The sequence below is a fragment of the Felis catus genome, chromosome B3 (assembly GCF_018350175.1).
Source record: "Felis catus isolate Fca126 chromosome B3, F.catus_Fca126_mat1.0, whole genome shotgun sequence".
In the NCBI taxonomy this organism is placed as follows: Eukaryota; Metazoa; Chordata; class Mammalia; order Carnivora; family Felidae; genus Felis; species Felis catus.
This window is the reverse complement of record NC_058373.1, coordinates 36626211-36653523: the sequence shown is the minus strand read 5'-3', so window position 1 is coordinate 36653523 and position 27313 is coordinate 36626211. Positions and strand designations below refer to the sequence as shown.

General features: G+C 44.5%; 1 protein-coding gene and 1 long non-coding RNA gene across 6 annotated transcripts in view; one reads left to right on the top strand and one right to left on the bottom strand.

Annotated features, from left to right (window-relative positions):
- The window catches only part of ANP32A (acidic nuclear phosphoprotein 32 family member A), a 39699-nt gene extending 34045 nt beyond the window's left edge, over positions 1–5654 (bottom strand). The window contains exon 1 of one of the 4 annotated variants that reach the window (XM_003987005.6): positions 5532–5654. In XM_003987005.6, coding sequence (XP_003987054.1) covers positions 5532–5585 — 54 coding nt within the window. In that variant the 5' untranslated portion in view covers positions 5586–5654. Of the gene's footprint in view, positions 1–1631; positions 1656–2845; positions 3047–4413; positions 4567–5531 lie in introns of those variants that run through there. The other 3 variants (XM_006932438.5, XM_045059117.1, XM_019832162.3) reach the window with 3 other exon arrangements.
- On the top strand, positions 3005–27118 carry LOC111560803. Of its 2 annotated transcripts, none has more exons than XR_002742878.2 (3): positions 3005–3144; positions 5608–10030; positions 26824–27118. It is a non-coding gene; the product is annotated as an uncharacterized LOC111560803 (long non-coding RNA). The 2 variants fall into 2 exon arrangements; XR_002742877.2 differs by lacking the exon at positions 26824–27118 and adding an exon at positions 15948–16254.
- The last annotated feature ends 195 nt before the right edge of the window (positions 27119–27313 follow it).

The following is a 27313-nucleotide window of genomic DNA, read 5'->3' as shown; positions in this document are numbered from 1 at the left end:
AAAGGGATCACCAAGCTTTCTCTGTAAAGGGCCAGGTAGTAAACTTTACCTAGGGGCAAAACTAACAATACAACACAGGCACTTTTATAATGACAGAAAACAAATTTCCACAATTCTTTTATTGATGAAACTTAAGATCTGTAATAAATACAACTCAGGGTATTTGATGATCAGGGTAATGATGGTCTAACGAGACAAGTGGAATTCTTTTGGTGGGGGGGATAACATTTCACATAATTGGAATTCAAAGTTAAGCGTTCCACATCATCAAACTGATCGCAGTATTTCTATGTACAGATTATTCTTAGCTTATGATACCAAAACAGGCAGCTGACCCTGAATTTGACAGCACTTGTGCTAAACCAACATCTAGGGGTGCCAGGAATCTGCATTTTACATGCTCCCTAGGTGATTCTGATGATGGATGGGCCATGTTTGGGACGTGATGGACTACACAACTCTCAAAGTCCCTAATTTCCAACCAAAGAGGCCTCTGGTTTTACAGTAGGAGGAGAACCCAACTCTGTTGTACACCGTGACCACCCTCGCAACATGGAGGATGTCACACAGCTTTGCCTACCCTTAATTAGTCGTTAGGAGAGTTCAGTGAGATGATCCATGAATTGTTACTAGTATACCACATCTTAGGTAAGAGGACATGCCAATTCTCTTCAGTTTTTTGGATGCAGATGGTGACAAATAAAAACAGAAAATGCATTCCATGCAGGATCCCATACAAACCACTGCCTAAGAGTCTTCTCATGACTAAAATGTGTACCCCAACATCTAAAAGGACAGACTTATTTCAGCCTAAACAGATGTGATGTTCTGAACCAAACTCGGAAAGTGTATGGCTTCCCTCCTTAAAATGACAATTCAGAGCCCCCCGGTCCTGACCACCCACCTCAGTATCTTCAAGCGGGAGGCCGTCCAGGGTTCATTTCAATACCTTAAATGACAGGAAACTCAATCTCTCATGAGGTGGCACTATTTTAAAGCCAGAGAAGAAAAAGCTCTCCCCTTAGTGTCTGATCAAAAAAAATAAATAAAAAGGTGCTTCAGGAGATGGAACAGAGAGTAAGATGATGAGTATGCAGACTGGCTGTGATAAGCTCTCTATGCCTCAATTTCCCTGTGTGTAATATGAGGATAATAACAGTACCTACACCTCACAGTGCTGCTGTGGGGACTAGATTAATTGATCTGTATAATCCACTTAGAATTGTGCCAGGCACAGCATGGTGCTGTGTAAGCATTCGCTATTATTATTGTTGTCGTGGTGGTTGTTGTTGTCCAGAACTGCAGAGCAGCTCAGAGTTGTGCTCTATTATCTCTCCAAGACCAACACTATCGCATATTGGGCACCTGACGGCCAGAAGAAGCCACTTTTGTCACTTACTCATTAGACCAGCTCACTAGTCCCCTTGTAAAGATGAGGAAATGAAGGTTTAAAGAGGAGGTTAGGTTACCTGCCCAAGATCACAGGGACAGGTTAACTTACCCTACCTCTTTTTGGCCAGAAGAATTCAAACGCAGAGGTCTGGGCAGCTCCAAAACCCACCTTCAGTATGGAGCCCCCAGACTCAAAACTACCACCAGCAGCAGCAATCCAGGAACAAAACATCACTGACCATGACCATCCGGAGCCCCCGCTCAATTTTCTGCCTGTGGATCCTTGGTTGGCTTGCATAAACTGGAGTTAATATCAGGCTACATGAACCCAATTAGGCAGTAGTCTGGAAAACATCATGCGACGTATTCCAAAGGTCAAAGTTAAACCTGGCTTCCTGGGCAGCCTTTGCCAGGCACTGCCATCAAAGCTAGTCTCACGCAGACACCAGAGTTTAACCAGAGAGGTGCTTAACCAGCACTGACATCGGCTTTTAAAAAGTCCCGGAGAGAAGCCAGAGACGTGACGCAGAAAGGCGGTCGGCAGAAAGACATCGCTTACTTTTTAAAAAAGCAAACCTTATTCCCTTCTCTTTTCGGTTTAGGGTTACTACCGTGAACTGCCTTCCCCAGGGCAAAAATAAAAGGGGGAGGGGCAGTGGAAAACTGGGGTGGAGAGGGGGGCCTCCCCTCGCAGACTGCAGGGCGCTGTAACACCCACCTGAAACACGGGGCGCGACCTACCTTCCCGGAGAGCCCAGCCCCGGAGGGCGTTTCCCCAACACATCGACAACTCGTCCCTCCCGGGTAAGCGGCTGCCGTCCTTGGCTCCAGTCAGGGCCGCTGGAGTCGCGCGCGCCCCCCTCCCGAAAAAGAAACCTCATGTTTAATTTCTCCCCCGACCCTCCTATCAGTTTCTCCGAAAGAGCCAACACCCGGGCGACCAGTACGTCTTTAGGGCCACATTTAACTACGTCTGAAAACGCCAGCAGGAGGAAGGGCGAAACACTGGAAAGAAGAGGGGGTGGGGGAGGTAGGGAGAACGATGGGGGGTGGGGGGAGCACTTGCGGGGAGGATCGTCGCCCTCCCTGGGCGACCGCCGCCGCGACGCTCCAGCCAAGCCTCAGGCCGTTGTCTCGGGGAAGAAAACCCCATCGGGGCCCACAGCACGACCGGGGGTCCCCGGAGCCGGCTTCCCCTGCTGCCTCCACGTCCGGGGCCGTCGGGGCGATGGCGCAAGACTCCGCACACCACCCCCACCATCCCCCCCCCCACACACACATACACAGCGACAACAGCCACGGTGACAAAATGGCAGCCCGGCGCCCGGCAGTCGTGCCACAGGCGAGCAGGGCCCCGGCGGCCGCCCCTGCCCCCCAATAACGCGTCGGCGCCCTTCGGGCTCGGCCTCCGGCGGGCCTGGCCTTTGCAAAAATAATAATAATAACACAACACCTCGAGCTCCAAAGCAGCGGGGGAAGCCAGGAGGCCCGCCCGGGGCCGGCCCCGCGCGCCCGCGCCCGGCCCGTGCGCACGAGGCCCGGCCGCCCCGGCGCCAGCCCGCCCGCCGGCCCGCGCCCCGCGCCGCATGGAGCCCGGCGCCCGCACTCGCAGCCCCGCGCTCGGCGCCGGCCGCGCCATGGGGGAGGGGCGGGGCGGGCCGCGCGAGACCCGGGAAACATGGCTGCTCGTCCTATTTCGGCGTCGCGGCGTGGCCACCAGCCCCCGGATCCGAGTTGGGAGAGGCTCCGAAGGTGGGTATGTGGGGGCCCCCGGGGGGGGGGGGAGCGCGGCGGGGAGGGGCGCAGGGGGCGCTCTCCGAGAGCTATTTGTCTTAAGAACGTTTACAAAAAAATAGTTCCTCCTCCCCCACCCCTTTTGTCCCTCATTAGCAAGCTTTCTCGCTCCCCCTCCTCCCCAAATGTGCAGAAAGTGCCCCCTCCATCCCCACCCGCGCCCCACCCCGCCTCGAGGCAGGGGGCAGGCGAGTGGGCAGGGAGACTCGGAGGCGAGGGGGCGAAGCGTGAGAAATCGCTCCCAGTTCGGCGCGGCGCGCTCCCCTCCCCCAGCACACACTCGGGGAAGTTTAAAGAGCCGGTTCGACCCGCTTTCGATCTCGCTCCCAGTTGGCCGGCCGGGTGGCTGGGGCCGGCCTGGCGAACCGCGCCTCCACACCCACCCGCCACGACCCCGGCCCCCCACTGCGCGCCCTTCCCCCTCCGCACGGGGGGCTTCCGGAAAGTACGCGGGAAGACCGCGGCTCCGGCCCCCTCCCCCATCACCACACCCAGCCCCCAAATCCTCCGGCTCGGGGTCTAAGCGGGGATGAAACCGGCCAGAGAAAGGCAAACCGCCGGCAAATTGTTCGCGGAAACTCCTGCCTTCTCGGCGGGCACCCCCTCCCCTCCCTCCGCCACCCCCTCCCCGCCCTGCGCGCCATAAGGCACTGCACGTCTACAGTCCACAGCTGCGTTATGGTGGGGGGGGGGGGCACAAAAAGGATCTTGTTTTCAAAAGTCTCACTCAGGTTTGGGGGAGGAACTAGAGAAAAGAGGAAGCAAGGCCTGCCTTCGCCAGGGATTCGGGTTTTAACGGGCTGAAGGGGCGACAGGTCAGCGCACCGTGCTACCCAAACTTCCAACTCTGTGGAACCCTGGCCACCGAGGCTGGAGGAGGGGTCCTCCGGCCCGCGCTGCCCGGGTCTCGGAAGGGGCCGCGAGAGGAGCCGGCCAGGGTCTCCGCCCCAGAGCCGGGGTCTCCGCTGAGCCGCCAACTCACATAAAACACTGTTTGAAAGCGAGAGGGAGCCAGAAATACAAACGAGCGTTCGAGTAACCCACCCTCACCTTCCCCCTCCTTGGGGGTGGGCTTTCGCCCGAGCCTCCCAGTTCCCATCCGTGTAAGTTTCCTCCGGCCGTACTCCCGCCGCTGCCCAATCAATAACGGCGACCAGAAGGCAAACTCCCATCCCGGAGCTGCGTGTTTCCTATGCCCGCATAAATCTGGACCCGGCCAATACCCACCACGGGCACCAGGTCTGGGCAGCTCGCGTCCTGACAAAGTTTCCCGTGCCCATTTATTAACCAGGCGCCGAATGGCTGCCGAGGAGCCCACCCCGGAGAAAGCCTGGCCGGGGGGCGCCAGGGCTCAAAAGCTGGCATCTCAGCGAGGCCGGAAGGAGCAGGGGCGAGGGGGGACCGGGACGTAGCCTTTGGGTAACTTGCAATAGCGATCGCTCGAGGTGGGGAGGCGCGGGGATTATCTGTGCCTTAGCACGTTCGAAAATCCCTCCCCCCTTCCAATTTATCCTCCCTTCGGAAGGAAAGGAAGAAACATCAGCATCTGGCCCGAAGGTGGGGTGGAAAGAGTGAGGGAGAAAGAGGAGGAGAGGAAGGGAGGCAGAGAAAGGGAGGGAGGGAGAGAAAGGGCGCGTTCACGAACACTACAAAGTTACAAATATGGCTCCCCCGTCTCTCGCCTCATCACTGCAAAGAAATGAAGACGCACTTTAAACTCGAGCCATTCCCAACTCCACTGCAGCCCCCTCCCCACGCGCTCTCCCCGGGGGCCTCGGCCCACATTTATCAGAAACTAAACCGGACTCGCGAAGCCCAAAACTTATTGTGTGTGTGCGAGCGAGAGAGAGAGAGAGAGAAAGGGAGGGGGAAGGCGCGGGAGGGGGGCGGAAGGGGGGATTCATTTATAAAATATAAAACCCCCTTTTTTTGTTGTTAAATCCAGGAGGCAGCCCCCCTCCTCCTCTGCCTCGTTAATCTTTCCCCCAGACGGAGTCAAGGGAGCAGCGAGCTCAGAGGGTTATTTTGCCTCATTCTCTCCGACCCAAACGCGTGCGCCCGCTGGCCCCCGGTGGGTGCACACTCGCACGCACACTCTCGCACCCACACTCGCACACGCGGGAGCACACGCACAGGTAGTCACACACCAAGGGCAGCGGCGGCGGCAGCCGGAACATGCTCGGATGGCATTGCAACCCCCCAACCTTGCAATTCATTTGCAGTCCGACCCCGAAACCCACACCTCCCGGGCGCCCCCCCCTCAAAAAAAAGTGCCTCCCCCCAACGCACACACACACACAAAGTAGGAGAATGGACCGACAGAGATATTTTTGGCAAATGCTCACATCAGAGGGCGTCCTGTTCCGCAGCTCTAAATGAATCCGTTTGTCCATTTCCATCTCTCGCGCTCTCTCTCTGCAGAGGCTCCCGCGCCGGCGGAATTCAATCAATAAACCCCGAACCCACGGCCGCGCGTTTTAGGACTTTGAAGGCTCAACCAGCTCCGCTCGGTTCTCGAGCCCCCAGCACCCGCGGCGCACACTAACCTGATCACGGTGGAGGCGGGACCTGCGGGCCGGCGGATGAGCGGCAACAGCTGGAGCCAATCGCCGCCGAGGGTCTCCGGGCAACAGCCAATGGTGGCAGCGGCGGGGGGGGAAGGGACCAATGGGCGGGCTGCGCAGCCGGCCAGGGAGGCTCAGCCATTTGGTTGTGGTGCCGGAGACGGACCCCTTTAGATTTCGGGGCGGCTGAGGAGCGCGGCGGCTGCTTGGTGGCTGAGCTAGGGGGGTGGGCAGAATGGCGGGGGAAGGGAAGGTGACTGCGCCTCGAGAGCCTAGCCGCTCGGCCTCGCCAGCCCGCCGCCGCCGCCTCAGCGTTTGGCCGGGGGCGGGGCCGCAGGTGCGTTACTCGAGGGGGAGGGGCGCGGCCGGAGGGGTCGGGGTCGGGATCCTCGCAGGGCCGAGGGCTTCGCGGGGACGCCCTGGGCCTGCCCGCCTCGCTGGAGCGGGTTGGTGAAAGAGGTGGACGTCCGGCGCGAGGTCTCGGGGCCGCGGGCTGCCCCGCGGGCGGGCTGATGAAAGGCCTGGAAAGAGGGGGGAGGGGTCAAGGGTGCAGTGGGAGGAGGGGCTGGTCATTTTCTGGGTCCGGAGGGCCGCGCGGTGGAGCGTGGCTGCTGCCCTCCACCCCCTCCGCGGGTTCCCACCCCCCCCCCCGGCTGCGGCTCACAGCCCGCGCGCCCCTTCGCCTCCCGCCTCGTCCTCGTCCAGCCGCGGCCATCGCCGCCCCTCTAATAAACAAGTAAATGAAAGCAAGATGCGTCCACCTTTGGATGACTTTCCTCGCGGTCTTGACCCTCTCTACGGAGGGGCCTTTCAATTTGCTGTCATGTAAGGTCAGCCTGGAAGGAGCGATCACCAAGAGGCACCCAGGATCTTGTTCAGCCAATAAATGAATGGAGACCATGGATTAAGAGTTGTTGCTGAATATACTGAATATTAAAAAAAAAAAAAAAAAGTGAAAAGGGAAGGTGCTAATAACTTCTGGTTTTCTGGTCCAAACATAATTTGATGGGCTTTGTAGACCTAGTGAAAGGAAACGGCGCACAGTTTATTCTAATCGTCCACCTGACTCATTTGGTTCAATTTGGGTTGCCAAAGAGGCTCTATTTGGAGCACTTTCTCCAGGTTTTACGGTTTGCTTGCTTTGGGTTTTTTGTTTTGTTTTGTTTTGTTTTGTTCTGTTTTGTTCATCACATTAGTTTTTAGACCTTAAAGCCTTCATCCCCACTGGGTTACCTACTTCTTATGGCCAGGCCTTGGACCTTGTCATGTACTAGGTTGGCTGCCTATGGCTGTTAATAAATCATGGGAATTGTTGTCAACAAGGACGGATCCATCGTTACCCTTCCACACAAGTGTTTTTCAGTGCTTCTATTTCTGTGTGTCTACACTTTTCCTTATACACGCCAAGGTGGTTTTTAGGTGGGGATACATTGTATTTTATTTTTCAGGCACATGGGTTCAAGGGAGCGATAAAGCAGTATGTATGTTGCAAATTTGAAATATTGTTACATAACACCAATACAGTTTCATTCTTGAGCATATAAAGTTGAGGAGGAAATAGAAAGTGACGGAATGTAAATAAAACGCAGAGAATGCTCACACTGGGGAAGAAACTGTAGTAACTCTGATACTGTAACCTGATGGATTGTAAACTTAAAATCCTACAGCCAAGCATTTTACTCGGTAAATTTTTCTTTCAGATAAAATAATAAGTGGAATTTGAAAAGTGATAATGTTTACCCTGAGTAGCTGGGAAATCCAAAATAAAAATGGAAAGCCATTGTTTTATTTCATCAGGGTAGTAGCGTGTAATGTATTTGACTTGTTGACTTAGCCCACATGTTTGTCTTCCTCAGTTTTTATAATCTCGTTGAACTCAGTTTGTGTAGTTGGAATTTATTTATTTTAAAACTGTATTGGCTTTGTTATAGGACATACAGGGACCCTAAATTACCTCTCTTTGCCAGAGTCAGTTGTTATTTCTGGATATAGCATTTAAGGTGGTTTCGAAACAGCTTTTCCTCACATACATTAAGTCAATATGATGTGTAGAAGATATGTAACAGAGGAGTACTGAAGGTTATGTTCTATTTGATGGTAAATGCTTGTCTTCAATTTGAATTTTTGACCACAGTTAAGTCCACACTGCTAGCAATGTGATAGGGAAACAGGGCCTTTCCAGAGGACTAATCCTTTAAAAGCCAACCAATCAAATGCAGAGATGTTCCCTTATCCAGCTCTGCTAAACAGAAGCAAATAGCTCACCTTGTCACACAAAGATTGCAGAAGATGACTTGGAAGCCTAAACCCCCGTGAAAGAGAGTTACAGGACAAATTAAGGTTACAATTGAAAAAAATTGTAGTTTGGTCACTAAGTCAAAATATCAAGCAACAATTGTTTTTAGAAGGATCTTTTAAACATTTTGATAGCAGATTTTGTATTGGTGTCAGAAAATTGAAAGAAGGCTTCACTAGATTCCAATCGTACAGAAGTTGAAATATCCAAAAAGTATATATAACCAATTGAATACTTAACTTCCCATATTCCAACATACTTTTTTTAAACGATTTTTTTTTTTAAGTAATCTCTATACCCAACATGGGCTCTAACAACCCCAAGATCAAGAGACACTTGCTCTCCCACTGAGCCAGCCAGGTGCCCCTCCAACATACTTTGAAAGGACAGACTTCCTCTCACTTCCACAAATAGATTTGTTTGTAGTTTATTTCTAAGAAAATTTTAATGATTCTGACTTTTTCTTACCAAAAGGAAATGGAAATTTCACTCTAAAGCTGAGCCATTTACCCCATGCCACTTGACAAAAAAAAAAAAAAAAGAACTCTTAATATTCCTTATTTTATGGAGTTGTTTCTTAAATTACATTTCATTGCATAATATAGTATTAAACAAACGCTCTGAATGATTCTGAATATCAGAAGATAGAGTAAGAAAAGCGCATTCTATAGTGGGAGTTTGGTTATAAAAGTTGCAGTCTGTAACTTCTGGAGCTGGATTTGATTCACACTGAGAAGAATAAATGAGCTAGAAAGTTGGCCTTCAAGTAAGGAAAGATGTCTTCCTGCCTTCCAGGATATTCTAGAATGTTTTTCCTTCAAGAACCATTCCAAATAGATGAGCACCCTATGTTCTCTAAGAGGTCTGATCTGAGCAATGGATGTCTTAGCTTCTTGATACATGTTGGAAAGTACTGTTTTATAAATAACCCACAGTGAGGCTGCCGCCGTGTAAGCTCATTTGCCCTTGCTTGGTGTCCAAAGATGGAGGCCCTCTGGTTAGCATTCTTTTTAGGAGTTGAACGAATGTATTCACAGGTCAACTTTTCGTTCTTCAGCCCGAATCACATACATTGGAACCTGGCCATTGTACTTTTTCACCTACATCATGGTTCTGCTGCCTGGACCCCAAAAGACAATGATATGGAAAGACTCCAGCTTAATTATGTTCTCTTTTGTCTTTCTATATAAATAGCTTTTAGAAATGTAGATTATTCTTTTGAAATCCATGGTAACAAATGTGAAGACTACTGCATTTTGGTTTGAATAGCAAAAGACTGTTGAGGTCCAGGATCTAAAAAGTTAACTATTAATTCTTTTGCTTAATAAAGCATTGAGTGGTTTTATTTTTTAAATTATTGAATAGTTACTTTTTCAATGAGTTGGGCATAGAGAAAAAGCACTGCTAGATGAAAAGTCATCCCATGTGATTTTTAAAATTAAATTAATAGTAAAAATTTTAAAGCCACCTTAAGGATGCTTTATTTTGAAAAGGAAAAAAAAAAATCAACATCACCTGCACACTAGTTTGGAAATCACTAGAGTTTTTTTGAATCCGATTCTTAAATATATTTATTAAAGATAATTCAGGGGTTGCAATAAGAGAAAGTTGATTACCGTTCACCAAGAACACCAGAACTATAAGCTCTGGCATCTGGTATTAAAATATGACTAAAAATAGATGCCTTAAAGGCAAATAATGGAATGAGAAGCCATTAGAACAAGACTGTGACTAAGGGTAAGCTAGGCTGAAAAAACAGAAATGCAATTAATTTCAAACTTACTATTTGTTTTATTTTATTTTTTTCCTTAAGTAGACTGCATGCCCAGTGCTGAGCCCAACATGGGCCTTGAACACACAACCCTGGGATCAAGACCTGAGCTGAGATCAAGAGTCAGATGCTTAATCTACTGAGCCACCCAGGCACCCCCCTACTCATTTGTTTTAATCTATCTGCAGTTGAAGTTTGCCACTGAAGAAAAAGGTACTAAAGTCTATTAAGATATAGGCGGTAGAGAACAGACTTTCTAAGAACTTTTAATATTTTTAGTATTTGCCAGTAGTGTTTGTAATTGTAAAAGTGCATAGCAAAACTGTCCTCTCAGATTATCTCCTTTGTGGCAATAGTTTACTATTTGTACCTATAAGTAATTATTTTAAAATATGAACTCTACAACTCTTCTTGAATTAGAGATCAATTTCATGCATTCTGAGAAATTAGCCATTTTTAAATGAATTTCTAGTTGAAATAGCAGGTCCTCAGGAGAGTATACCTATACCCTAAATTTTCTCTGGAATTCCTGAATCCCAGCAACTTGAATCTAAAAATTATGCCTTTATTTGCACATGACCGAACAAAGATAGCCATGTTAGGTGTTTGAGGACTTTTACCCACCAGAGGAGCACAGGCTTTCCCCTGCTAGATTAGTTCTGTCCCAAGAATTCACCTGAAATCATTTTATATGCCTTTGCTTCTCTCCTCTCTCCCTCTCCCTCTCTCTCTCTCCCTCTCTCTCTCTCCCTCTGTCTCTCTCCCTCTCTCTCTCTCCCTCTCTCTCGGCAGAGAGAGAGAGAATTCCAAGCAGGCTCTGCCCTGTCAGCAAGGAGCCCGACACCGGGCTCAAACTCACAAACCATGAGATCATGACCTGAGCCAAAACCAAGAGCCAGACTGAGCCACCCAGGTGCTCTTCTACATATATTCGAAGGGAACTTGAGTTGAGTGTGACAAGTATTCTTTACTAGGCTAGACTAACTCATTATATGTCTGTGTTTCTTTTCTCTTCTTTTTTTTAAATTTATTTTTAATGTTTATTTATTTTTGAGAGAGACAGTGCAAGTGGGGCAAGGGCAGAGAGAGAGGGAGACACAGATTCTGCAACAGGCTCCAGGCTCTGAGCTGTCAGCACAGAACCTGATACGGGACTCGAACTCACAAACTGTGAGATCGTGACCTAACTGAAGTTGGATGCTTAACTGACTGAGCCACCCAGGTGCCCCTGTGTTTCTTTTCGTATGGAGAAGCAATGCTATAGATGAGGCCAAATAGCAGGCAAACACTAAGCCTGTGGATTGCGGTGTGTAGCACTTTTTATAACAGCTAAAGAAAGAAACAATATATTCATGTGCCCAGGAAAAAAGTTTGGGAGAGTGTGCCAGAAAATGTTTCAAATATTTTTTTACAAAGTTTCTCTATGGGTGATGGGGTTACAGTGTTTTCTTGTTTATGTTTTTTCAGTTGATAACTTTTGCAATGAGATAGTTATTTGTAATGGAAATATAGGTATAGCAGATTTGAGGGATGCTTGTGCTAGTTGGAATTCTTGGCTGCAGACAACAGAAGCTTTCCCTGACCCATGCAAGCAGAAAATAATTTCATATAAGGCTATCACAGAACCTAAGCAGAACAGGGTCCGGGAAAAGAGCAAACGGGAAGCTGGGCAGCCTGGGATTGCCAAGATGGTGTTCCATGTATAGGCTGCAGAGGAACCCCCCCCCCCCCATACCTCAGAAGTGGTATCTGGACTGTGGACTCTGCCCCCCTCCATTGCTGCAAATGATCTCTCAGGAGCCTCCATTTTTGTGTCACTCCCTCAAGGTTCAGAGCCCTTGGCAGGAATATTTGCAGATGTCCCGGCTATCAGGGAAAATGATTATCTGCCCTCTTTAGCTTCTACGGTGGGATGTGTGACCCTGCCTCCTATCTGTTTCAGGATTCTGCCCAAAGAGTATTCTGACGTGAGGTGACCAAAAGTAAAATCCACTAAAGCGTTCTGGTTGAATAATACTGTGAATGTTTCTTAATGATCCGAATTACCCCTGTCTTAGCTCCTCTCTGGCTCTCTACTACTTACCAGGAAAAGACTTGCTATGGTCTGAATGTGTTTCCCCCAAATTCACATAATGAAATCCTAATCCCCAAGGTGATGATATGAGGAGGAGGGGCCTCCAAGTAGGAGGTGACTAAGTCATGAGGCTGGACCTTCAGGACTGAGATTAGCGCCCTTATGAAAGAAGACCCACAGAGCAACTCAGAAGACTGTGGTACCTGATCTCAGACTTTTAGCCTCCAGAACCGTGAAAAATGAATGTTTTGTTTTGTTCCTAAACCACCCAATTTGATATTTTAAAAAAAAATTTTAAGTGTTTATTTTTGAGAGAGAGAGAGAGACAGAACATGAATGGGAGAGGGGCAGAGAGAGAGGGAGACACAGAATCCGAAGCAGGCTCCAGATTCTGAGCCGTCGGCACAGAGCCAGATGCAGGGCTTGAACCCACAAATCGCAAGATCATGACCTGAGCCGAAATTGGACGCCTGACCGACTGAGCCACCCAGCGCTCCCCAATTTGGTATTTTGTAGTAACAGCCCAATCAGACTAAGACAAGACTGCAGCATCTTCCTAGGGTCAACCTAAAACAGAGCTAAAAATCTGAAATCCTTGATTCCCTTCATTTCCTTTCAAATGCTTCCCTGTCCAAATCCTAGGCCATAATAAGTGATATATATGTGTGTGTGTGTGTGTGTGTGTGTGTGTGTGTGTGTGTGTGTGTGTGTATTATTGTTCATGTCAATGAAATACTTAACCAAAACAGAACTGATGATAACTCTGGGACTTTGAGAAGAAGGATCCCGGTAGAGATATTTGATTTTTAAGTCACAAGGAATTTAGTCCTGAGGAACACACCAAAGATAGGAGTGATCTACGTGTTATATTTCATGACTAAACACAGCAATCTCTGGATATCTAGTGATCTAAGATCTTGAGTAGTGATGCATTACTGACAGTGGTTTCAATGCACTACTCTGAGCACAGGTTCAGGCTCCAGTGCAGAACTAAGCTGAAGTGGATGAGATTTGTTGTAAAAATTTATGGGGAGTAGGCAAGTGGTCACAGGCTAAGTAAGGGATCATAAAAGGATGCAGTCACTTTAAGGACAATTTTGAAGAAAAAAATGCTGATGGTGAGAAAAAATGTCAAAACCACAAACACATCAAAGAGGCCATCTTCCTGGGAACAGAGAGGAAGGCTGCAAAGGATCTGCTGATAGAAAACATATTAATCCTGGGGTACTGCCTCTTTCCTCTTGCCCCCCATCTTCTCAGGTCACTTAGCATAGATTGCTTTCAGTGAGAAAAAGCAAATGATAACCTTGCAAAGACTCTCAACAATGATCTAGGCATTCAGCTGTTTTCTCGTTTGATATTTATAACTATTAAAGCATGGCCTAACTGTTACACGAATAGAAGTTCCTCGGGAATGGCAATAACTTCTCTCCAGAGAGGCAGTGCTAAAGATGCTGTCCACTGACACACCACATGCTCTTCGTGACCAACTGCTTTATTTATTTAAATGTAACATTTACTCAGACGATTTGATGCAAATTGTGGCAGGCTACTAATTATTCAACAAAATCTATTTCCTCTTCTTCCTGGACACAAAGTGTGACTATGCTTCCCAGCTGCCCTAGTAGTTAGAGCAGGCCATATGACCGAGTCTTAGGCAGCAAAGCGTTCTGAGAAGTGACGTTTGCCGGCTTGAGGCCTTATACCTCCCACGCAAGCCGACTGAGATGCAGGTGACAGTGACCTTAGTTAGAAGCCATGTGTTGTTCTTGAGGGTGGAGCCTTCCGCAGCTTGGGTCTCTAAGGAGAGCTGGTCTACCAACCTATTCACTTGCTAATCAAGAGGTAAACTGTGACCGAGACAGAAACTTCCATGGTGCTGGGCCATTACATGTTTGATCTATTTATTACTGCAAGCCTATGCTAACTAATACACTAATAAAGTTGCTTTTCCCCCTTAGTTTTCTGTCCATTTATGATTTTGTAGATGCATTGCAAATTTGAAATATTTATTATTGTGTTTGCAGTGTATCTTTGAATCATAGGTTCTCAGAAGCACCATAAAGCAGGCATAAAAGAATTGTGTTAAATAACAAGGACTTAATGAAGAAAAGATCATTGTAAGAGAGTCTACATAAATGACACACAAATATCTCTTTCCCCACATATAATGCTCAGTTCATAGTAGGTGTAAAATAAATGTCTGTCATCTCATCAATAAATGAGCCTCCCTCGCGAGCTCCACACTGACATTTCCATTGCCCGTGAGACAGTTCCAAACAGCTCTCCTCAGGAACATCCACAGAACATTCCCCAAACTAATCTTCCCTGTCAGCCTCTGCCTGCTTTGCCTCCACCAAAATACCATTGTGCTCCTCACTCTCCTGTTTTTGTCTGTCGCACCCTTGGTGTTGTCCTCTGTTGACTCACATAGCCAAACGGTTGCCTGTCTTCTGAGTCTGATTTCCCAAAACTCTTTGTCCCTTTCAGCCTTTTTTTTTTTTATTTTTTATTTTTTTTTTTTTAAATTTTTTTTTCAACGTTTATTTATTTTTGGGACAGAGAGAGACAGAGCATGAACGGGGGAAGGGCAGAGAGAGAGGGAGACACAGAATCGGAAACAGGCTCCAGGCTCAGAGCCATCAGCCCAGAGCCTGACGCGGGGCTCGAACTCACGGACCGCGAGATCGTGACCTGGCTGAGGTCGGACGCTTAACTGACTGCACCACCCAGGCGCCCCTGTCCCTTTCAGCCTTTACTCCACGCTAAGAGTGCTTGACCCAGCTCCTGTCTCCCTCATGTCTACATTGACCAAATGCGACCTAAAGTTCCCAGGCTTCTGTTTTTTCCACCAAAAATGTTTCCAAAAAAAGTGTTTTAAGGACCAACATAGGATTACCAAATTTTACTTTTGCCAGATAAAAAAATTTTTTATGGTTGAGAGATGTATATACACACACATACACATACACATACATACACACATATATAAATATATGTTTATATATTTTCTTTGTCCGTTCATCCGCTGATGGTCCCTTACATTGTTTCCATGTCTTAGCTAGTGTAAATAAGGCTGCAGTGAACATGGGCATTTATCATTTATTTATAGACTTTTAAAAATGGTAATGTAGAGAGGACTCATTCAGAATATAGGGGAGTCCTTCACATTACATATTAATTTTATGCAAACTCACCACAGTGTCCAAGACTTTCTACCCACGTAATTGGAAACTCTCCTGTGGGCCCTCGCTTGCCCTGAGGTCCCGATATCCTCTTATGGCCAGATGAATGTTGTTCTGAGCTGTGGTTACAATACTCCCATGACCAACAGCCTCTGGCTCCTGGTGGCCTACACCCTCCCCCCCCCCCCCCCCCCCCCCGCCACAGCCTGGCATTGAAACTCCCAACAAGGAGATCCCACACTACCTTCTCCCTGTTCTCTCTAGTTTCCAGACAAATTGGACCTTCTGCTATTCCTTTCTTTTCTATCTTGCACTATATGTTTCTCCCAGCTTACATATTCTTTTATTCATTTATTTTTTGCACCAGTCAAAACTCCACCCAGAATTTAAGACCAAATTTGATGCCACTGCTTTTGTGAAACCTTTTATGATCCACCCGAACAAACAAGATCTTTGCTCACCTTGACCTTCTGTAACAGGTCAAGGGCAGCAGGGGGCCGGTGCCTCCAGGTGCTTTTTTATCGACCCCTCCCACAATAAGTCCCCGAAGATAAGAATAATGTTGAACACATTTTTGTTACCCCTGCCTTACTGGAGCATTAAATATTCGGTATATATTCAGTAACTAAGTAAATGTTTTGAACATACTGGGCACCCTATTTTTAAAAAGCCCCTTTGACACATTTCAATAACTTTAATCTTCAGTGTCAAGTAAATAGCAATTGAAACGGATTGCTAAGTAAAGTATTCTTTCTAACATGAGGGAAGCAAGAATAAATCCTTGTTTCTATGAGCATAACACAGAAGCTTTCCTACTATAAAATTTTTATTTTAGGCTTCTACCCAGGAATTGTCTTGTCTTTTATTTTAGGTTCCCACCCAAGGATTGAATTGTCTTAAAAGCAATTCGTAAGAGAGATGGGAATGACAGAGCTCACTAACTCTAATTTTGTGTCTATGCCAATTTTAAAGAGGATACACAATTTTCCTTCCTTTGGGTTTTGCATTCTTCAAAAAGCAAGAAGGAATGAGATGGCAAAGCTCAACGATGTGAAACCATGAAACTCCTAGAAGAAAACATAACGGGTAAACTCCTTGACATTGGTCTTGACAATGACTTTTTGGATGTGACACCAAAAGCAAAAGCGACCAAAGCAAAAATAAATAGGTGGGACTACATCAAGCTAAAAAGCTTCTGCACAGCAAAGGAAACCATCAGCAAATGAAAAGGCAACCTACAAAATGGGAGGAAATATTTGTAAACCATACATCTGAGAAGGGGATAATATCCAAAATATATAAAGAACACATACAACTGAATAACAAACAATCCAATGATAAAAAATGGACAGAGTGGGGTGCCTGGCTCAGTCGGTGGAGCATACAACTCTTGATCTCAGGGTTGTGGGTTGAAGCCCCACGTTGGGTGTAGAGATTGCTGAAAAATAACATCTTTTAAACAAACAGATGGGAAGAGGATCCGAATAGACATTTTCCAAAGAAGACCTACAAATGGCCAACAGGTACATGAAAAGGCACTCAACATCACTAATCATCAGGGAAATGCAAATCAAAACCACACAGAGATATCCCCTCACACCTATCCAGGAGTTCTAGTATCGAAAAGACAAGAGATAACAAGCATTGGTGAGGATGTGTGAGGAAAGGGAACCCTCGTGCACTGTTGGAAATGTAAATTGGTGAAGCCACTATGGAAAACAGTATAGAGTTTCCTCAAAAAATTAAAAAAAGAGCTACCATATGATCCAACAATTCCACTTCTGGAATATATCTGAAGGAAAGGAAATCGTTATCTTGAAAAGATATCTGTACCCTCACATTCACTGCAGCATTATTTACAGTAGCTAAGACATGGAAATAACCTAAGTGTGCATCAGTGGATGAATGGGAAAGAAAAATGTGAGATCTATCTGTTTATCTATAACTCAGTCATAAAAAAGTAGGAAATTTTGCAACAACACGGACAGAACTTGAAAGTATGCTAACTCGTTGTAAGTGGAATAAGTCAGACAGAGAAAGAAATATTATATGATCTCACTTAGGTGTGGAATCTTAAAAAAACCAAAGTCATAGGTACAGAGAATAAGATTGTGGTTGTAGGAGGGAGGGGTCAGGAGGTTGGACAAAATGTGTGAAGGTAGTCAAATGGTATAAACTTCCAGTTTATAAGTTCTGGGGATTTATTGTACAGCATGGTGACTGTAGTTACTACTGTATCATATATTGAAAAGCTGCTAAGAGAGTAAATCTTAAAAGTTCTCATCACACACACACACACACACACACACACACACACAATTGTAACCATTTGTGGTGATGGAAGCTGACGAAACTTAGTGTGGTGATCATTTTGCAATATGTGCATATATCGAATCATCATGTTACACCCCTGAAGCTAATACCATGTTATGTGTTCATTATATCTCAATACAACGGGGAAAAAAATATTCTGATTATTTTCAAAAAGAGGGAATGAGAAGACAAAGCTCGTCTGTTTCACTCTCCTTTAACAGCTGGAGTTCTGAGCACTTGTACTGCCATGTTTTGTCTCTGACCAAAGAAATCTAATTTCCACCTCTCATGGTCTATAAATATGAACATCAGTATGTCAGTGTTGCAGGCTTACTCCAATTATATGAACAGGAAATTTAGCAAAGGTGAGGATGAGTATATTTGATTAAGCTATTCATTGTTTTATGGAAGGTGTGAAAATAAAGGACTTTCGACGTGGGATTTGAATTTGACAGAGACAATTTGGTAAGAGGCTTTATGTGTTTAGCCTCACACTAGAGTGAGAGATGGGAAAAAACAGAACGGTTCTTTAAATTAATTCCTTTTAAAAAATGAATTCTCTTGACTTCCAGCTCTAGTTATGATTGAGTGCCTGACATTGGACTCACCTTCCTGCTGTAAACAACAATAGAAGCTAGACAATTGTATAAGACAACAACTGCGGGCTTTGAACAGAAACCAAGGCAGGGTTATTACCCTTCAGAAAAGGGAAGCGCATGAGGTCAGCCTTGCATTCATCCCAGCACAGGGACGTGGAGCCCAGGCAGGGAGCAGCAACGTCTCTGGGCAGAGGAAACAGAGGTCAGAGCGCAAGCCCTCTAACACTGCTGGCTGTGGAGGGCAAGGTGCCTGGGAGGAGGGAGTTGCAGAGAAGGAATCCTCCACCATTGCATCCAAACTTCCCCTGAGTACTTGGCCCACTGGTAAGCTGTGTATGAGCAGGGCAAGGCTCCAGGAGACCCAGCAGAGAACAGTTTCCAGGAGGTGATTGCCAAACAGACTTCAGAGGCTTCACTATCAGGGGAAGGAGACAGGGGAGGGTAGGCCCAGCCTAATGCAGAATGTATAAACATTCATGAATACGGAGGCACGCATGGAGACCCCAGAAAGGTCACACCCCGGGATTGAGGACCATGAAATACCAACGTCAACAGAAGTTTGGATTCCAGTCCACGTGGAGGACTTGGAGGCGTCAAGTCTTCAGTGGAAGAAGTAACTGCGGATGTGGTAGAAATAGCAAGAGAACTGGAATTAGAAGTGGAATCTGAAGACAGGACTGAATGGCTGCAGTCTCAGGATAGAACTTAATGGATGAGGAGCTGCTTCTCATGGGTGAGCAAAGAAGGCGGTTTCTTGAGATGGAATCCACTTCCGGCGAAGATGCTGTGAAGATGGTTGGAATGACAACAAAGGATTTAGAATATGACACAAAGTTAGTTGATAAAGCAGCAGCAGGGTTTGAAAGGATAGATTCCAATCTTGAAAGACTAAAAGATAGATTTCCAATTTTGAAAATGCCATGAAACAGCCTCACATGCTGCAGAGAAATCGTTTACGAAAGGAAGAGTCAGTCATTGTGGCAAACTTTGTTGTTGTCGTACTTGAAGAAATTGCCACAGCCACCCCACCCTTCAGTCATTACTGCCCTGATCAGTCAGCAGCCATCAACGTCAAACAAGACCATCCACCAGCAAAAAGTTGATGACTCACTAAAAGCTCATGTGATGGTTAGCATCTTTTAGCAGCAAAGTATTTTTTACTTAATGTACATTGTTTTTTAGACATGATACTAACTGCACACTTAATAGACTATAGTGTAAATAAGCATAACTTATCTGTGCACTGGGAAACCAAAAAAATCACTTGAATCTTTATTGTTTTATTCACTTTATTGTGGTGGTCTGGAACTAAACCCATAGTACCTCTGGTATGCCTATATACTGCAAACTATGAACATTGTGAGAAGATCTAGCAAAGACCTAAATAAAATGAAACGTGTAATGGTCATTGAATAAAAAATTTGATATTATTAAGATGGCAGTTTTCCCCAATTTGACCTATAGATTCAACGTAGTCCTTTTTTTAAAATTTCATTAAATTTTTTTAATGTTTATTTATTTTTGAGAGAGAGAAAGAGTGCGCATGTGCACAGAAGTGGGAGAGGGGCAGAGAGAGGGAAACACAGAATCTGAAGCAGGCTCCAGCCTCTGAGCTGGAGTACAGAGCCCGATGAGGTGCTCGAACTCACAAACCATGAGATCATGACCTGAGCCAAAGTCGTACGCTTACTTGACTGAGCCACCCAGGCACCTTAGATTCAACACAGTTCTAATCAAATTCCCAAGTAGCATTTTTTGGCTAATCAACAAGCTGATTCTACAATTTATATGGAAACCCAAAGGACCTAGCAGAAACAATCTTGAAAAAGAAAACAAAAGTGAAGGACTTACACTACCTGATTATAATGTTACAATAATCAAGTACAAGAGGGGTGTTGGTACCTTAGTAAACTACAGATCAATGTAACAGTATAGAGAATACAGAAACTAATCCACATGTATACAATAATTGTTTTTTGACAAAAGATTCAAGGTCATTCATTAGAAAATGAAAATCTTTTTTAACAAAAAGTATAGGTACAACTGGGTATCTGCATGGAAAAAAATAACCTTGGCCTTTGTCTCACAGCATAAACAAACATTAATTTGGAGTGGATCAGAGATCTAAACATAAAATCTAAATTTTAAAGCTTTTAAAAGGAAACACAGAAGAATATCTTCATGAGCTTGGAGTAGGCAGATATTTTGGATGGAATACAGAAACACTAGCCATAAAATTAAAACTCATGAGTTGGACTTCATAAAAAGTAAAAATTTCACCATTAAGATAATAAAAAGGCAAGACACAGAGTGGCTGAATACATTCTCAAGGTATACGTTTAAAAAGGACCTGAATCCAGAATATATGAAGAACTCTCAAATCAAGTAGACACCTGACAAAAGAAGAGGTACGAATGGCCAATAAGCACGTAAAAGAAGCTTATATCATTAATCAGAGATATGCACTCTAAAAACATAAAGACTATGTCATACCCTATAGAATAACTAAAATTTAAAGGAATGACAATAGGTCCATACCCCTTGCTCTGTCCCTTCACTTCCCAAATGATTCAGTCCTAAAATCATTGTGTGGAACAGAGCAAGGTAGGTGCCACATGATGGAGATTTGGGGGAAGGGGCAGCCTCATTGGGTTAGAACAGTGTATCAGGACTCTAGCAGGGTGAGGGGGCAAGCATGTTTAGGAACAGTTCAACATGGCATATTAGAGCATAAGCAACTTGGGACAGGTGGTCACACAGAGGGAAGCCCGGTATTAGATGTCAGAGGCTGAAGAGGAAGAGCCCAGAGTCCATAATGGGAGATAGCCTAACATGGGGAGTTAGAGCCCAAGCTGAGTGAGAAGGTATCCGTGTGAGGGTGACCCAGCATGGAAGTCAGAGCCTAAGTGGACTAAGGAGGTCATCCACTTGGACAGGTGGCCCAAAGCAGGGTCTCAGAACCTGAGCAAGGAGAGGAGGGTATCCTGGTAGAAATAGTGAGAAGGGTGACCACACTGGGGAGGAGATAGCAGTGGACATGGGAGATTGGATATATTCGGTGTATTGATCAAATAAATGAATATAATGATAACATATGTCAGAGAAAAGAGCTAAAAATATGGAAAGTGGAAAAACAAAAGTGAACCCCACCATATGAGTTGTGTTAAAATTGGAAGTATTGGTGTAGACTCATGGTTTTCAATCAATGTAAAGGGGGTATAGAAATAAACATAGATGTAAGTGTGTGCATAGGTGTGTGTGTGTGTGTGTGTGTGTGTGTGTGTGTGTGTGTGTATGTATCCATCCACATATTCCCTAGTTTTCTCCTGAGAGAGGCCTTGGAGCAGTGATATGCTAATAACAATGAGCACATGAAGTGCCTAAATCTTGGTTTCTAAATACCATCTTCCATTAAAAGAAACAAAGACTCCTTGGATAAATGGCTGATTCCAGAGGTAGGCAGAAGAAGTTCACGGCAATAGTGAATGTTCTTGTGCCAGAAAGCAGAGAATTGTTCCAAGAATGATAGGGACATTTCAAAAGGACACAGAAGTCACTTTATAGGGCCAAATATGGTACAAATTGAGTATCAAAATAAACAATGATAGTAAGAGGTTATTACCTACTGAAGAACATTGGAAAACACAAGTCCATGCAGATATAAATTAATAAATGAACAAACTGAAAGTTTGCAAAGCAATTAGTTACCTAATATCAGAGTACTTCCCTACAAAAATATAAATTGCAAAGAGAAAAGAGTAACTTTATATTGGAGAAGACATGTAGACGCCACCTTATTCAAATGATCAGAGTCAATATTATCAGTAAGGACAAATTAAAGTCACGTACCTTCTATGATAATCTTGCCAAAGATGTATAACATGGATACGATTATGAAGAAACATCAAACAGCCCCCAAATTTGAGGCCATTCTACAATATAATTGGCTTGGAAACTTTAAATCTTTAGGAAAGGCAACCTGAGAAAAGTTCCCGTTTAATGAAGACTAAAGAAATTTGACAATTAAATGCACCATATACTTTTTGAACAGGATTCTTTTACTAGAAAGAACATTATTAGGACAATTGTTAAAGCTTGAATAGTGTCTGAGGATTAGATCTCTGCAGTGCACCAAGATTAACTCCCTAATTTTGATTGTCATGTAGAAGAATGTCCTTGATTGTGTAAAATACACACTAAAGAATTAGGGGAACATGGAGCATCACATTGGCAAAGGAAAATGTTCTTTGTACAGTAGCTGCAACTTTTGTGACTGTGCTACAACTTTAACAAAATATATTAAAAGTATGATCACACACACGTACAAGATAAGATCGAGTTTTGGCAAGGATGTGGATCAGCTGTTCCCTACTGTGGGTGGATGGTTAAATGGTACAGCCACTTTGGAAAAGTGTATGTCAGTTTCTTATACCATCAAAGTTACACCTACCCTATGCCCCCATAATTCCACTCCTCGAAGTGCCCATAAAAAGCCTTTTATTAGAATGTTCTTAAGCAGATTAATTTGACATAGCCCCAAACTGAAAGAACCCATGTGTCCATCAATAGGTGAATGGATAAATAAATTGTGATTTATCCACGCATTGGAAAACTTCAGCTATAAATAGAACTGCTGATACACAGAATAACGTGAATGACTCTCAAAAGAATTATGTTGAGGGGTACCTGGGTGGCTCAGTCAGTTAAGCATCGACTTCGGCTCAGGTCATGGGCTCATGGTTCATGAGTTTGAGTTCCGCGACCGGATCTGTGCTGACAGCTCAGAGCCAGGAGCCTGCTTCGGGATTTTGTTTCTCCCTCTCTCTCTCTGCCCCACCCAACCCCCCTTGTGCTCTCTCTCTCAAAAGTAAACATAAAAAAAAAAAAAAAAGAATTATGTTGAGTGAAAGAAGCCAGACACCGTCAATTTATACTTATGATTCCACTTATATTTAGTTTAAGAAGAGTCAAAACAAAACCAAAGAAATTGAAATTAGAATAGTTATTGCTTTGGGAAAATAAAGATTGACTGGAAAGGGACAGGAGAGAACTTTTTGGGTGCAGAAATGTTTTATAGTTTGATTGGCTGATGGTTATATGTGCATGTGTATGTGTCAAAACTGATCGAACTGTACATTTAAGATCTATGCATATTATTTTTATAATCTATACCTCAATTTAAAAAGCTACATTTAAAAAAATTCACTAAATCATCAGCAGTGGTTACTCTAAGGAGTGGGATTCTTTCATTTTCCACATAGTGCATTTCTGAGGTGTTTGAACTCTCTTCAACATGCATGTGTTAGTTATTTAAAAGAACCACATTTAGAATCCAAAAATATAACTACATAAATGTAGGATTTGTCCAAAGGGTGCTCAAGCAACTAGTTGTTTCAGGAGGAAGTTAAGTTAGACCTTCTTCTGTAGTTTATACCCTGCCCCCAAGTTCAGGTAAGTGAAAGAGGTAATTAATGTATAAAGTCAAGCCATAATTTTAAATCAAGCCATAAATAACAGAAAATAGAGGTTAGCATTTATTTCTGAATGGCAAATAAACTAATATTGAAAGCAGTGTTAGGAACTCTAAAGGAATAGATTTTTGCTACACAAAAATATTAAGATACATAATAAAATTATATGCGAACAAAATTAAACACAACAGGAAGTTGGGGGAATTTACAAAAATACAGTGTTTGACAGATTTATAGGCAAAGCATGTGAATTCTAGAAAGGAAGGAAGAATAGAAGGGATGAAGGAGGGAGGAAAAGAGAAAAAAAGGAAGGAAAGAAAGAAAAAAGGGAAGGGATAAAAGAGAGGAGAAGAGAAGGGAGGGTAGGGGAGGAGAAAGGAGGAAGGAGGGGGAAGGGAGGGATAGGAGTTAGGAAGGGAAGGAAGAGGAGGAGGAACACAATGGCTAATCAACAAGTGAATAAAAACTAAACCTGAAATTTTACCTATCCAATTAGCAAACATTATTGTACATTCTAGTATTTGATGGCAGGCATAGGCAGGCAAGACAAATTCTTGGTCACTACTTGTAGGAGTGTAAATTGCTATATTTCTGAAAACCAATCTAACAATGTGTATTCATAATCGTTAATATGTTTATATTCTTTGAACCAGAAATAGCACTTTTTGGAATCTTTCTAAAGGAAATAATCATAAGAGTCACTCTTTTCAGGATTATTCGTAATCGCCCAAATGATTTTAAATAATAACCCAAATGCCAACAGTATGGGACTAATTTGTTATATCATAGGATATCTGTTTGATGGATTATTATTCTACCATTAAATAAAGCTTACAGTGAGTTTTCAACAACTCTTTTTTTTTTACTTTTTTTTTTTTTTAATGCTCATAATAAATTAAGACTAGCAAGGCTGACTCCAGTTTGCCTCCAAAACAGAAATTTCCCACTGGTGCAAAAACACTGTCTCTAGACACACCACATCCCCCCTCATTATATTGTAAATATATTAAACGTTAAATGGTACCTCTGCCCCATATGTACTATTCAGGGTTTGTTCAGGACAACACAAGCCACTTCACGTCTTCTGGGTCTACAGGTTTAACACAGCAGTAGGGGTTTACACGGTTGTTGGATGAGCAGGGAGGGAGCAGAGCTGGGGCAACTGCTGCGAAGGCACAGGTGGACGCTGGAGGTCTCAGCGGAAGCAGGGGTTCCCCGAGAGCTTGCCGGACAGCCTCGGTGACGCGCATCTGCTCAGCATCTGGCTGTCACCACCTCTGGAGAATAACAGGTTCCCTTTCCCTTCTACCTGCCAAATTTCCCCTGAATTCCTTTCATGCAAACGCCAACCTCCAAGTGGGGGCATTCTGGGAAATGTAGTTCCTGGCTGCTCTGCATTGCGGAAAAGGGGTGGGAGGGATGCTGTGCTGAACAGTCTATCTGGCACTAGGTACCAAGTCCGAGGATTGTCCTCACACTCACCTGTCCGAGTCGGCAAGTAGTCAGGAGGCCACAGGCGTTAGGGTTGAATAAAAAAAGAATTTGGATTAGAGATAACAGAAGTTGAATTATATATGTTCTTATTAAAATAGCTCATTTTTCACACATGAGGCATTTCTAGCTCATTTTATTACAAATTGGCAAAGCAAAACAAAGCACCAAGCTGTATGAGTGAAGCCAATTTACAGATCCTCTTTAGAAAAATTAGAAAATGGCATTAATAAAACTACTCAAAAAACTATTCAAAACCCTCATACACTGGTAGGAATGTAAAATGTTGCAGCCACTGGGGAAAACAGTAAAAAGCTAAGCATATTACTCAAAAAAATTTTTAGGGGTGCCTGGATGGCTCAGTTGGTTAAGCGTCCGACTTTGGCTCAGGTCATGATCTCGCAGTTTGTGAGTTCGAGCCCCGTGTCTGGCTCTGTGCTGACAGCTCAGAGCCTGGAGCTTGCTTTAGACTGTGTGTCTCCCTCTCTCTCTGCCCCTCCCTCACTTGTGCTCTGTCTCTGTCTCTCAAAAATGAACAAATGGTAAAAAAGAAAATGTTTTTAATTTTTTAATCTTAGAAAGAAAGAAAGAAAGAAAGAAAGAAAGAAAGAAAGAAAGAAAGAAAGAAAGAAAGAAAGAAAGAGAAAGAGGCACCTGGCTTGCTCAGTTGGTAGAGCATGTGACTCTTGATCTCAGGGTTATAGGTTCAAGCCCCATACTGGATACAGAGATTATTTAAAAATTAAAAAAAAATCTTTTCTCAAAGAAGTTAAGCCTAGAATGACCATATAACCCAGCAATTCCACTCCTCGGTGTATAGTCAAGAAAAATATAAATATATGCTCAATATGCTCACACAAAAACTTACACACTAATGTTCATGGCAGCATTTTTCTTACAAGCCAAAAATGGAAACAAGCCAAATATCCACCAACTAACTAATATACAAGCCAAATATCCACCAACTTACTAATATAATGACTTATACTAATGAATAAACAAATGTGGTATATCCATACAATGGAATACTGTTTGGCCCTGAAAAGGAACGAAATAACTGACACGTGCCAACACGGATGAACTTTGAAAATACTATGCAGTGTGACAGACATAAAAGCTATAGGCTTTATTGTATCCTTTGTATAAAATGTCCAGAAGAGGGAAATGTATAGAGATAGAAAGTAGATTCAGCGCTGAGGAGAAACGGGGACTGGAGAGCGACTGCTGGCAGTAATTGCTAGTAATCGCTAATACCAGGTTTCTTTGGGCAGTGATAAGAATGTTCCAAAACTACAGGGGGTGACAGCACTATGTCTCTGTGACACACTACAAATGTGTCACACTACTGTGATACACTACAAATCGCTGAGTTTGCAAAACTTGCGGCAAAATATACGTAAAATAAAATGTATCATTTCGGGGCGCCTGGGTGGCGCAGTCGGTTAAGCGTCCGACTTCAGCCAGGTCAGGATCTCGCGGTCCGTGAGTTCGAGCCCCGCGTCAGGCTCTGGGCTGATGGCTCAGAGCCTGGAGCCTGTTTCCGATTCTGTGTCTCCCTCTCTCTCTGCCCCTCCCCTGTGCATGCTCTGTCTCTCTCTGTCCCCAAAATAAATAAATGTTGAAAAAAAAATTAAAAAAAAAATGTATCATTTCAACAGCGCTTAGGTGTGTGGGTTCTGTGGCGTTAAGCACGTTCCTGTCGCTGAGCAACCATCACCTGCATCCGTTTCCGGAACTCTTTCTGTTTTGCAAAAACCGAAACTCCGTGTCCCATTAAACAATAACCCTCCGCTCTCTCCTCTCCCAGTCCTGAGCTGGACTTCTTGAGGGTCCTGGTGTAAATGGACTCATACTCTTTATCTTTTTGTGACAGGTTCATTTCACTGAGCGTGGTGTCCTCACGTTTCATCCATCTTGGAGCATGTGGCAGAATATCCTTCCTTTTCAAGGCAAGATAATATTATGTTTATCCCTTCATCTGTTGACAAACACTTAGGTTTCTTCCATTCTCTGGCTATTGTGAATAATGCTACGATGAACATGGTTGTTCAAATGCCTTTTTTTCTCCCCCAACACCCTGCTTTCAATACTTAGGAGTATATACCTAAGACTGGAATTGCTGGGTCATATGGAGGTTCTGTTTTTAATTTTTTTTTAACGTTTATTTATTTTTGACAGAGACAGGGAGAGAGACAGAGCATGAGTTGGGGAGGGGCAGAGAGAGGGAGACAGAGAATCGGAAGCAGGCTCCAGGCTCCGAGCTGTCAGCACAGAGCCCGACGTGGGGCTCAAACCCACAGGTGGAGAGATCATGACCTGAGCTGAAGTCAAGCACTTAACCGACTGAGCCACCCAGGTGCCCC